The sequence below is a fragment of the Passer domesticus genome, chromosome 9 (assembly GCF_036417665.1).
Source record: "Passer domesticus isolate bPasDom1 chromosome 9, bPasDom1.hap1, whole genome shotgun sequence".
Lineage (NCBI taxonomy): Eukaryota > Metazoa > Chordata > Aves > Passeriformes > Passeridae > Passer > Passer domesticus.
Genome location: NC_087482.1, coordinates 25,433,193 through 25,446,044, shown reverse-complemented (window position 1 = coordinate 25,446,044; position 12,852 = coordinate 25,433,193). Strand labels below are relative to the sequence as shown.

Here is a 12,852-nt window from a genome sequence, read left to right as displayed (position 1 = left end):
GCACCCGTGTGCCCGGGGAGCACGAAGGGGGCCAGGAAGGCCAGGGGCAGCAGGACTAGGGCCGTGACCGTCCCCCTGTGCTGGGCTCGGGAGAAGCCACGCTTCGAATCCTGCGTTTAGCTTTGGTTCCCCCACGACATAACAGCCATTGAGGTGCTGGAGCCTGTCCGGGGAAGGGTCTGGAGCACGACTCCTAGGACATGCTTGGGGTTAGGCCCGGAGAAAAGGAGGTTTTTCAAACGACCAGCGCCTTGCAGTCGGCGCCGCTGGAGTTCCCCCGAGGGAGGGCGGCGCGGCCCCGGAGGGCGGAGGGAGGCCCTGCCCCCGGGCCGCCCTGCCCGGCCCCGCCGCGCCGCTCCCGCCGCACTTTCGCGCCCCGCCGGGTCCCGCCGGCGCGCAGCATGGCTCTGCCCGCGCCCGGGGCGCTGCCTCTGCTCCTCCTGCTGCACTTCACCGCCTCCTCCAAGCTCAACACCCCCAAGGTGCTGCTCCCCTTCACCCGCGGCACCCGCGTCAACTTCACGCTAGAGGCCAGCGAGGGCTGCTACCGATGGTGAGTGCAGGTGCCGCCGCCCTTTGTCCGTTCCTCCCCCCGCCGGCACCTGCGGCGGCTCCTCGGCCCGCGGCGGGGCCTGACGGCTCCCGAGTCAGCCGGGCCCTCTCTCAGCGCTTTTACCTCGCTGCGGGTGGGTTTGGGCGGCCCAGCAGTGCCGGAGCAGACAAGGAGATAATCCCTAAGGGGAAAGGTTGTTTGTTTTGTGCAGTGTGGGTTAAACCCGCTGGAGGAGGGCAGTGTCTGCAGGCCGGGCCCTGAGCAGAAGGTCCCTGCTTGTAAGGGAAGCTTCCCGCCATGGCTCCGTGCCCGACATGTGCTTCACAGCCCGTGTGCACCCACCCACACACCCCATACGTGTCCACCTGCTTCTGCTCGTACCCCGCACACACGCTCCACCTGCTTCTCCGTGTACCCTGCCCACTCTGCCTCCACGCACCCCCATGTGCTCGCCCTGCTGCCCTGCGTTCCCGCAGTGCACCCCACACACACACGGCCTCAGTGCCACCCCACACACACACAGCCTCAGTGCCACCCCACACACACACACGGCCTCAGTGTCACCTCACACACACACAGCCTCAGTGCCACCCCACACACACACAGCCTCAGTGCCACCCCACACACACATGGCCTCAGTGTCACCTCACACACACACAGCCTCAGTGCCACCCCACACACACACGGCCTCAGTGCCACCCCACACGCACACACGGCCTCAGTGCCACCCCACGCACACGGCCTCAGTGCCACCCCACGCACACACGGCCTCAGTGCCACCCCACACACACACAGCCTCAGTGCCACCCCACACACACGGCCTCAGTGCCACCCCACGCACACGGCCTCAGTGCCATGTGGGGACAGCAGCCACTCTGCTGCTGGTGTGGAAATGGCCCTTTCCTTGCAGTAGTTGGTAATGAAGGTCCTGACAGCTTTGAGCTCAGGGTGTGGACATGATTCATAGCTAAGTCAGGAGCCTCTCAGTGCTGCTGTAAGTGTAGGTAACAGCACCCTTAAGGACTTCACCTGGGGACAATGAAGTCGAGTTTTAAAAAGTGAAAGCTTTCCTGGTTTTCTCAGTGTTGAGCACGTGGGATGTACTCCAGGAACATCTGGCTGGGAGCCCCCTTCCTGCCTTGCACAGGGGGGAGGACTGGGTGGTGTTGAGCACCCCGGCTGAAGGCAAATCCCACAGCATGTGCAAATTTAGAAAGCTCACGGTAGTCTTCATGCTAAACAAATGTTGCCAACTCCTTTCCATCGAGCTCCAGAATGGCAACTTAATCAGTAATGAGGAGGTACCCACCTGAAAAAGAAGCAGCAGTTGAGGTATCTCTAGGATGATACTTCCATGTGTGCCAGATGGATGTGTGTAGCAGTTTGCAGTTGTTCTGCATGTGACAGTTACTGAAATGCATCTTAAGGGGCTATATTTTAATTCTGTTTCTTTGCTCAGTTGTACATTTCTCATCTCTGGGCTGGGTATAAACCTTTGGTCTGTTACAGTTTATATATTTGAGGGTGCTTATGCAGAAGAGCAGTAATTAATTTTATTCAGAAGTCAACTAAATGAAAGTTATTAGATGAGCTCTCTGCTTGTGGTCATGTAATTTAATTTTTAATGGATCACTTCAGTGAAAATCTCACAACTGTGGGTTTTTTCTCGTTCCTTACTCGAATTTTTGAAGGCTGCTGAGCCTTTAAAAGGCTTTGGTTTGTGAGGTAAATTACATTGCATAAAGCTAAACCCCAAAACTCATCAAAGCACTAGTAAAATCTGGAAGTGTAGACTCCCTTTCCTGTTTGCCAGTGAGCTGTGAGGTGATGCTGGGTTGGCTGCAGCCATTCCTGCACATGCCAGATGCTATCCCACTGTCAGAAGCATGGAGATCGTTGCTAATCTCACTGAAGTCTGCAAATGAAAAGATGTAAGATTGTCTCCAGAGAAATGCCAGATTTGACCCACATTCATCTCTCTAATTGAGGTGATTTTTGTGCACTTCAGAGCATGTTCTACTGGTGCTGTTTGCCAGTATGCAATGACTCATATCCCTCATGCAGACAGGCCTCAACATCCTTTTCCATCCTTTCCCTCTGCCCTTCAGAGATGAATTTTGGTTGAGATTTAAGGAAATTACACCCAGTTCACCTTCTGTGTGCTCTTATTTTCTGTGGCTTGTAAATGGGCATTTATTCACTTCTGCTTTGCAAGGCCTGGCAGGATGTGGGTTGTGAAACTTGAGGTGTGCTCAGCAAACCCCCTGGAGGAAGCAGAAGCTCTGTGTGTCTGTGTGTGCCTGAGCAGAGGCAGCAGTTGCATCTGGGCTCTCTCCCTCTGCATCCTTGTCCCACAGGCCTGGAGCTGTGGGGGTTAGAAGGAAATGTGCCTGGAGGAGCAGCAGCACAGCCACTCGCTGACAGGATTCCTGCCCTTCCTGTCTGAGGGAGCTCTTACTGGACAGGGGCTGTTGAACTGAACAAGTTAGGAAGTACCAAATGCAATGGCTTGGGAAGGAGTGACTGCCTCACATTTGGGAAATGATGGGGGGGTGTGTGTGTGTGTGAAAGCAGGGATTTGAATGGAAATGGTCAGATTCAGGCCCTCTGTGTCTGGAGAGGGGACTGGGGGTTTGTAACATGGGAGATTGGGGGGTTAGAGGTGGCCTATGAGAGCTGTTCTGGTTGTACAGCAGCATCTGATAGCAAATGACACCTTTTGAAGGTCTGCATTACTCATCTCAAGCATTCAGAATTCAAAGACAAGTGTCCAATTTCCTGAAAGATCAGTCTATAGCATGCTGTGACCTTCTTTTTTTCCCAGTTTCCCTTTCAACCTTCAAGTTTACCTCTGAAAGTAGGATATTTTCAAAGCGATTGTAGTGGTGTCTGAGAGCTCCACTGATTGAGAGGGAAAAGGTCAAGTTCTGTCATCATCCCAGCAAACTGGGAGTAGTGGTAAAGTTACAAGCATGGCTCTAAAGTATTTTCTGATTTTCAAGATGCTCATGCCTTCTGGAGTTTGGGTTGCCTTTATATTAAAATTAATTTTTGGGAAAAGCTTTGTTTTCAAAGCACACTGTTTCTATCTGTAAATATTCTATGTGGTGCTATCTTCAGGCATAAAATACAGTCTGTGCAGGATTTATATTGCATCTGTATTTGTCTTTTAATTACCTTAATCCAGAAACTACACCTGAAAGAATGAAAACATTCAGAAACAGAATTTTCTCCTTGAAACCTGCTGTTTACCATAGTAACATTTTTGTGGGGAGGATGGGGATACACACACAAAAAACCCATTTCCCCGCAAGGAAATGGCTGGGTGTTTGTAGCAGAAATTATCTTCAGTGTACATATATGTTTACCTATGTCATTATTTCATGGAGTGTAGAACTGAGATACATGGTGAGGGCTGGTGGAAATGGATTTTATTGCCACCGTAATGAAAGGTTTGTGTGTGCTACTGGTAGCCCTCACTGAGAGGGTTGTATTGAGGTAACTGCCATGGCAGAGGAGCTGGTGGCATAGTAAAGGGAGAGGTGCAGTGGCCAGGTGGTGTTGGAGCTGTGGGATGCACAGGTATTTCCAGAGAGCCCAAACCCACTGCACAGTGCTGCTGTCACAGTAGTTGGCTGGCAAAGCTCATTTCCTAGCTTCTTACCTTATTGTGATTTTGCTATAAATTGATCTTATTTCTCCATGTGCTGGCTTGTGTGCTTTTAAAAATCTGTATCAGTAGTGTTGTTCCTTGAGATCTGTTGCTTTGTTCTAAGACCAATAGTGTCATCTCTGGTAATCTGGGAATTGTGTTGCTTCCTGGATCACCTGCTTTACCACAGGTCTAAAAATACCTGTCTGACTCTCACTGAAACATGTTTTGTGTGAGATACTGTTAACTTCCATATTGTGAAGTGACATCTTAAATGTTTGTTATCCCTCTCTATGCCTCTCACCTGCTCTGCATTTCCCTCTTGTAAGGCATTGCAGTGGGCAGCAGGATGTTATCCCTCTCCCTGATATTTGGCTGTGCTTTCCCAGCAGGGCTTAAGGCTCTTGGAAGTGGCAGCAGGAGCTCAGAATTGGTTTGAGGTGTGCTAGGTGGTAAAGTGAGAGGGGCTGTGCTGCTGTGGCTCAGGTGTGTGTGTGTTACCTGAGAGTGTTGGCTCAGAAACAGAGCAGGGGGTGTGAGTCTGTAGCAGAAGTGTTCTGACAGAGACCAGGAGGCACAAGAAAAAATACTGTTTTCCTTAGCTGATGTGTGAATATCAGTGCAAGTTTACTGTTGAAAAAAGCTTTTTCTCAGTCTGAGCATCACCTGCCTGCAGACAGAAGGATTTGGGACTTGTTGATTTTGGGCAACATTTCACTGCTGAACACTCATGAAATAAATGTTTTAGACTTCTTCACATTTTTTTAGTTCCAAGAGTAACTATATAATGTTGCTGGTCAGTCCAATCTTCCCAAACTCTTGGAGACTTTTACTACCCAGTTTCCCTCTGACTGCATACCAGCCCAAATGCCTGGTAAAATTCTAAAAATCAGATCAACTGACAGTTGTGGTGCAGCTCCACAGAGGTGGATTTTTGCTGACTCAGTCAGCTGAGTTTAGTCTGAAGAGCTGGCAGAACAGCATAAAACACTGGAGCAATGAGAATCAACAGAGGATTGCCAGGGAGAGAAACAGGAATGGGTGCCTGATCTTTGAACCATCTGATAAATAAATGAAGTATAATCTGGTGAGGTATTGATACGTGGTGTTACAGAGCAGTCAATGAAGAACACAGGTATGGGTTTGGGTAGATGTGTGGATACAGTCTTGGCACATGGCTCTGTCTGGGGCCCTGGAGGGGAAAGGAAATGGTGAATGAAGCAGAAATTGACAAGAGGACTGGCAGCCTCTTTGCCGGTGCCATTCATTCCTCAGCAAGTAGGATTTTGTTCTGAGGGAAATACAGATTGGGGACTTTTGTGAGCTTTTTTCCCCCTTCCCTCCTCACTCTTCTTTCAAGTGCTTCCTCCCTGCCTTACTGTTTCTTACAGGCGCTGGCATGGGATCCAGAGCAAGTGCCAGAAATGCTTCCCATTGCTGTCTTCTCAGGATCTAATTTTGCCTTCTGACAAGCCCAGCTCTCAATGTCACACGCTGACACGCTGCTGAAGAGCTGCTGTAGTTGGCAGGAGATATAAAATGTGGGGTTTTTTTCACTTAAAGCTGAAGTTTCTTTCTCTTGCCCATCTAGGACCCAGTAGTGATCCCAGCATAGGGCTGCTGTAATGCCCAGCCTGGCTGATTAATGCCTTTGCCTCTCTGTGCTTGGCCCTGCATCCAGGTAGCTGTAAACAGAATGTGCTTCTGATATTGCTGAATGATAGAGGGGTCATCAGATACTTCCTGTGTTCTGCTGGAAAAAACACTACTCGTGCAGATTGTTTTTAAATATAAATCAATACAAAACCAAGCCTCAGAAAGGCCCATTTGAGTAAAATTTGTATTAGAAAAAAAAGACATTCAGCTGATATTCTACCTCTTAAACTACTGCTAGAAGCCAAATGGTGTCTAATCTCAGTTTCTTTACTGCAGTGTACTGCTTTTAGCTGTAAAAGTTTGAAAGTTCCTTTAAAATTGGGGAGTGTATGTATGTTTACAGTTACAATTTAATTTTTGTTGATCTTTCTTCCTCCCTTTTTCTAGTCTGAAAAGTATCCTGTAATTAGATTCCGTTTTACAGCTCTGCTATTATGCAAACCACAGTGGTTTTGTATTACAATTCATAGCCAGATATTAAAAGAACAAATACAAACCGCAGTGAAACCCCTGTTGTGTTGTAAACACAATCAATACCAGACTGCAAGAATGCAAAATCCTCAAATTAATAACAAAATATCTAATGGCAGAGAGTATTAAGCAGTGTAAAGAGCTAAATAAAAGTCAATTTCCTACATACAGTACTTACTTAAAAATACCTGCATGCAGACTAAGTCAAATGCACATGCTCAGCTTCAAAAGCCAACCAGGCAAGTACAGGAAAAGCCTTACTTGTTGTGAATGCTAATATTGTTTAAAGAAACTTGCTCAGTGTTGGAAAACTGTTTCATGGTTGCCTGAGAACAGCAGAACAGCAGGAAAATAACTAATTGCTCACTTTTAATCTCTAAAACATATTTAATTTCTTTAGAGTAAAGCTGTATGCTGCTAATACAGAAAACTGTATTATTTTAGAAACAGTGTAACCCTACTATAAAAAATATGCACATTATTGTGTACATTGTTTAGGTATATAGACCAGATATAAACAAACAATTTTCAGGTTTAAGCTTTTAATTGGTGTTTAAATTGCCCATTGCATACTGCTGTGGGCTGTTTTTTCCTTGATCAGATAAAGTACTTTGAAATTCTGGGTCAGCAGTTGGTATTGTTTAAAAATCCTCTAAAATTACTCCTTATGTAAGCAAAATACTGTTGGGAGCTTAAGGTTCCAAACAGGATTTGCAGTTTTATTGCAGTGGCTACAAGCAGAGGTCCATGCTCACCTGGACTGCAGCTGTTAACTCTCAGATAAGTGAGTGCAGTGTGAAGTGTTGTTTTTCAATACATACGATTTTAGTTAAGGAGAAGTTCAGTTTTACACTGGTGTGGATTTATTGGTTGTGCCAGTAAGAGAAGGAGGTGAAACCTGTCACTGGGGTCTCAGTCATACATGACATTGCTGTTTGTTTGGATCTCCCGTCCTGCTCCTTGCTGGGTTACAGAATTTTCCCCACACATCCCAGATAGGCATTTTTGTACATCTTCCAGGAAAAAGGTCCAAACCCATCCACCTTCCCCATCTTTACCGGGGGGATCCAGTGCCCGGATTAGGTTGCATTTACCAGATAGCGCAGCGTTTTCATCAGAGTTGCTGTCATCATCCGGAGAAGCAATTCCCGGGCAGCTTTGTCACCCATCAGTGCTTGCTTTCATTGTTTTAATCCTTCAAAGGGCCCTTGTGAGCAGATCCCGAGCACACAGCGGGGGCTGTTTTGGGCTGGGTTCCTGCCTCCCTCCCTCCCTCCCTGTCCGGCTCCGTGAGCGCGGCCGGGCAGCAGCAGCCGGGACCGGCTCGGGGCTCGGGGCTGAAGGCCCGGAGTCATTACCGAGGGCTTTGGCTGCTGGAACTTTTCACTGCAGTTACCCCTCCGATGTGTATTGCTGCTAGCTCAGATTTACTTCCAAGAGGTTTGGTTTTTAATAATTCTCCCAATTTTTGTTGTTGTTTTATTTTGACGGTTTTGGTGCAGTGGAAAGGAGAGCTGGGGTCCACTAAGTAATGCCCTGGCTTGCTCCGTGGGTTTAGGGGAAGGTTGTTTGATTATGTAGTGGAGATAATGCTGAGCTTGCCTGCCCTGCCTCTGGCCTAGGCTTTCCCTGTCCTCAGCCCTCGCTTGTCTTGGCTGGGGTCCTCGAGGAGCTGCTGCCATCCAGCTCTTCCCAAAGCCAGCTGCTGACCAGGCAGCATGTCCCAGGTGAATTGCTGGGGCAGCTTTGAAGGCAGAGCTGTGATGCCCGTTGAAATAAATGGGCAGGAGATCTTTCTCCTTTTTAATGCCTTTATTAAAAAGAATCAGCTCAGGTGGGGAGAAATTGATGGGTCGCGCCCACGCCGCCGTTGCTCCCAGGAGTGGCACGGAGGAGGAGGATGATGCAGCTGTGTCCGCTGGTCTGCAGGCAGAGCTGGGGATTCCGTCCTCACCAGAGATTAGGAGATTCCGCCTTTTTGGTCCAACACCCGGGTCGTCTCTCTAATCAACATCTTTTCAGGTTAGGGTGAGAAACCAAAAGGATCCAAGCAGGCACTGGACTATGCTCCCATCCTTAGACATCACTTAGGTCACTCAGTTCTATGTTGGCTCGTAATTTTGAGGGGTTTTCCTGGAAAACTGCAAAAATTAGTGCAATGCTTTTCTCATCTGCATACCAGCTCTGATGCCACTCCCATTCTCCTGGTACCTGCAGGGTCCCTGGCAAGCCTCAGGGGGACAATGGTTAATCACCAACCATTAACAGGTAATTGAAGAAGAACTCTTAACAATGAAGCTAACTTAACAGCACTGGTCCAATTTGTTTTAACTCTGCAACCTTAAAAAAAAAAAAAGATAACTTTTTATTCATTACATCCGTGCTGACAGCTCCGCACCCGCAGGTCGTCCACGCGGCCGGAGGTGGCGAGCATCGAGCCGCTGGGGCCGGCCGGCTGCCGCTGCTCGCAGAGGGCGCTGGTCCAGGCGCGCTCCTCGCAGCCCACGCGCCTCACCGCCATCATCTCTGCCGAGGACACACGTGAGTCTAAGCAAAGCGCTGCCTCTGCAGGCATCCTGCCGGCCTCTGGGAACACAGCCGAGACCTAGAGGTGCACAGGCACATTTCAGTTCCTATGCACAGTCATTTTAGACTTTCTGTGGGCGTGGTTTTAGCTTCTGTTTGCCTTAGAGAAGTGTTGATGATTGTAATGATACACCCAGGATAAAAGTAATTCTTAAAACCTCCAACCCCCAAAATCTACAAATTGAGGGGGTGAGTGAAATGTAAAAAAGTGTTTAATAAAAATGACTAGCGCAAATTCAGATGCTTCACATTTGAAAAAGGTGGCAGTTGCTTTTGTGTCAGTCATACAATATACCTGGTTAGTTTTTATAGTGACAGAGAGGCAAAACCAGATAGCCAATTAAATGCCATGCAGTCACTAACTGAAGGAGTTTATGAGCGTTTATTGTCTGTGGGTAAAAGCCATTAATTTCTGTGGGACTTGAGAGCACTGTAGCAACTCAGCATAAGCACTCCCAGACAACACCTGTACCTGTCAGTGCAGATGGAAATCAGAGTTTCTGCAGTCCAGTGAGGAAGGGAACTGTTTTTCTTGCTTTCTGAGCCACCGTTTGACCACGAGTTTCTTCATCAAGGTCATGACCAAGTTTCATTTCCTTCAGTATCAGTGTCTTGTGTCACTGGCTAAATGTGAGGTGAATTTTGACTTCTCATTGTTCTTGATGAGCACATGCAGTGTTGTACTTTCTTGTGCTCTTTCTGATGTCTCTTGAAGTTACTGGACAAGTGCTTCGCTGTGATGCCATCGTTGATTTAATTCATGGCATTCAAGTTGTGTCCACAACGAGAGAGCTCTACCTTGAGGATTCACCACTGGAGCTCAAAATTCATGCTTTGGATTCAGAAGGTAAGAGATCTGCTTGTAGGAAATTAAATATATATATTGAAAGTTCTAGCTGTGTGATACATGCACTAGCTTTATTTGTCACAGTGTTGATTGTTTGAAGCCAAGTGGAGAATTTTAAGGAGTTTCTCTGGATAATACGTTGTGAAGTTGTCTGTTCATTTTTTCTTTTTTTTTCTTTTGAGCTGAGGTAGTCTAAAGAATTTTACAAAAGGATGTTTTTGTGAACAGTCGGGTATCTGACAGCAGGTTCAGAGGTGATGTTTGAGACCAACCACCTATTGTTCAATCTGTTTAATTACTACACAAACACTCACTTTTGGGACACACTATTTGGGCTCATAAGAGTCAGTGCATTTGGACTGAATGCATTGTTATTTAATAGGAGCAGAAAACTTCTGCTTTTTGCAGTCTGTAGCATCAGAAAAAGAGCAATGATCTGGTAAGAATTCTATGCTTTCAACAGTCAAGTTTTGTGCACACATAGCACTCCAAGCAAGGGACTTTTAGGACAACTACTGAAGGGAAATAATGCGTCAAGCTGCTGTAAAAGGTGGAATTAATTGTTTTGGTTATTGTGCCTATCCCACCTGTGTTTGTAAACTATGAATGCCAGGTGAAGTATGGTGATATATTAGTAATGAAAAGTAAATTTGTTTTTATCCTATATATAGTGCTGGATTCATATAGTAGCAGCAGTCCCCTGACGGGGAGTAATGAGCATTGACTCCATGATTGCAGAAGGCTGATAAATTGCTTTATTATTACTATACTATACTATACTATACTATGCAAAAAAACCCATTACCCTTGTCAGACAGGGCATGGATCCAATTGGTCAGTGAATCCAAAACACCATCACCAGAGTCCAATTAAGAAATCTCTCTTTGGTGAATAAACTCCATAACACATTTCACATGTTCACAACAATAGGTGCAGCAAATGGAGATAAGAATTGTTTTCTCTGAGCTTTCTTACAGTTTCCCAGGAAAATCCTGGGAGAGAATTGTGTCTCTCTCTGTTCAGAGGATGTGTGATTACCACTGATTCGTGCCTTTGTGTTGTGCAAACTCGAGGGTGCTTTATGGTTCTTCTTGTAGGGGGAAAATAGAGAAATTTCCCAGGGAAATAACTAATGGTTTATGTTCCAGGAAGACTCTGTGCTTGGTGTCCATTTTTGTTTTAATCTAGTTGTTTGATTTGTAGGAAACACTTTCAGCACTCTGGCAGGGTTGGTGTTTGACTGGACAGTGGTGAAGGACCCAGAGGCCGATGGCTTCTCAGACTCCCACAACGCTCTACGGTAAAGTAATTTCCTTTGGTCTCAAAGGTTTGTTCAGTCTGATGTGTAAAAAATACTTCCCCACACCTAGGCAGTTTATTGAACTGATGCCTAAAATTATAATGTTACGGGTCAGTTGTTTTAGGTTGGGTTTTTTTAACCTACTCGACAGCCTGGGCACTTTGTTCTCTGTTTAGTTTAACTGATAGTGAGCAGCTCTGGGAGTTCTGATGCAATAATTAGAAATAAACAGATGTGATTGTTGATATTGCTGAAACATCTCATGCAAAAAGAAGATTTATCAGTAAGATTGTTATCTCAGGATTTCAGCAGACTTTTATTTTTAGCTTTTTAAGGAAAAAAAGTCCACTTCCATTTCAGAAAGGAGCTCTCCAAACCTTAAGAGTTTCAGATGTCAGTGGACATCTAGTTCTGGTGTTGAAATAGGGGGATTCCTTGTGGGGAAACCAGTTCTTCTACAGAGCAGAATGGTTACCAACCAGATTCCATCCTCAAACTGGCACTCCAAATGCAGTGCAGGTGGAGTGGGGGGAGCCAGCAAGACTTTGCTCCTGGGCAAACACAAACTGATTTTGCAGCCTTAGAGAAGCAGCACTGGCTGGGGAAAGCCTGCTAAGCCCATAATACACCTGAAGCTGCTCTCTCTGAGTGAGAGCCAGAATGAATGGCTTAATGGGACTGGATATCCCAAGTCCTGGTACATATTGAGCTTTTTCTTTCAGTATAGGTACTTGCTGATGTGGTTTTAACCAAACTAGTATTGATATATGCTCTACTGTTAGCATAACTATGATTATGCTTAAAAATGTTTTATAGGTGGTTTTGTGAAATAAATCATAAATTGTCATGAAAGTGTTAATATCCGTAACTGTTCTCCATATGGCTCTACTGGTTTTTCTCTGAACGTGCACATGAAGCCAAACATGTGCATACAGAAGGTGACACCCTGAAAAACGTGCTTCGCTTTCCAAAATTTCCTGTCACTTGCCCATTCATGGCAAATTCCTTCCCTCTCTTCTGCCACTTTTCACTGAAATTTCTAACAGTTACTACAAGTTCTCTGTTTGTAGATGATTTTCGTAGTAATTTATTAAATACATCCTGGCTTCTTGAGGGAGGTCAGAGTTACGTTCTGGGTTTGTTGAGCTGGTGCTTTTATAAACATAAGCTTTGGGTCTTGCACATCAGTTCTTCTACAACATGGAGAGTTTTTGCAGTCTCACCTACTGAACAAACTGGAGGGGTCATTATAGACAACATGTGCAGTCCTCTGATAGCTCCCAAGCAAGCTTCAGACAAACTTATCTGTTACAGAAATTAGCTGCAGATACCTCAAAGAATGAGTAAAATTTGGATATCTGGTCCCAGGCAAACATCTTAAATTGGCTTAGAAATGGAAGTGGCTGGGAGTAGATGCTGGTGGTGTTTCTCTGTGGGTTTAAAAAGGTTGATTAACAATTTTCTGTTCACTTTGTGATTCGCCTTTCAGTATACTCAAGTTCTTAGAATCCACTTACATCCCACCTTCCTATATATTGGAAATGGAAAAAGTTGCCAAGCAAGGAGATACTATTCTGGTGTCTGGAATAAAAACAGGGAGTTCTAAATTAAAGGCAAGACTTCAGGAAAGCATCTATAAGGTAAGGTTTCAGCATGCTGGGGAGAAGATGGATTTCTAAATTTCTGAATGAGCATCTGTCTCAAGGTTTTCTGTATTCTCCAAACTGATCTTCATACCGACGTGATTTTTTTCTTCATTCTTGCACTGTGTGCACAGAGCAGATCTC

General features: G+C 45.9%; 1 protein-coding gene across 1 annotated transcript in view; it reads left to right on the top strand.

Annotated features, from left to right (window-relative positions):
• The first annotated feature begins 371 nt into the window (after positions 1 to 371).
• Positions 372 to 12,852, top strand: part of NUP210 (nucleoporin 210) — a 49,465-nt gene continuing 36,984 nt past the window's right edge. The window contains exons 1-5 of the mRNA XM_064432156.1: positions 372 to 553; positions 8,737 to 8,873; positions 9,634 to 9,765; positions 10,969 to 11,065; positions 12,555 to 12,705. Coding sequence (XP_064288226.1) covers positions 402 to 553; positions 8,737 to 8,873; positions 9,634 to 9,765; positions 10,969 to 11,065; positions 12,555 to 12,705 — 669 coding nt within the window. The 5' untranslated portion in view covers positions 372 to 401. The remainder of the gene's footprint in view (positions 554 to 8,736; positions 8,874 to 9,633; positions 9,766 to 10,968; positions 11,066 to 12,554; positions 12,706 to 12,852) is intronic.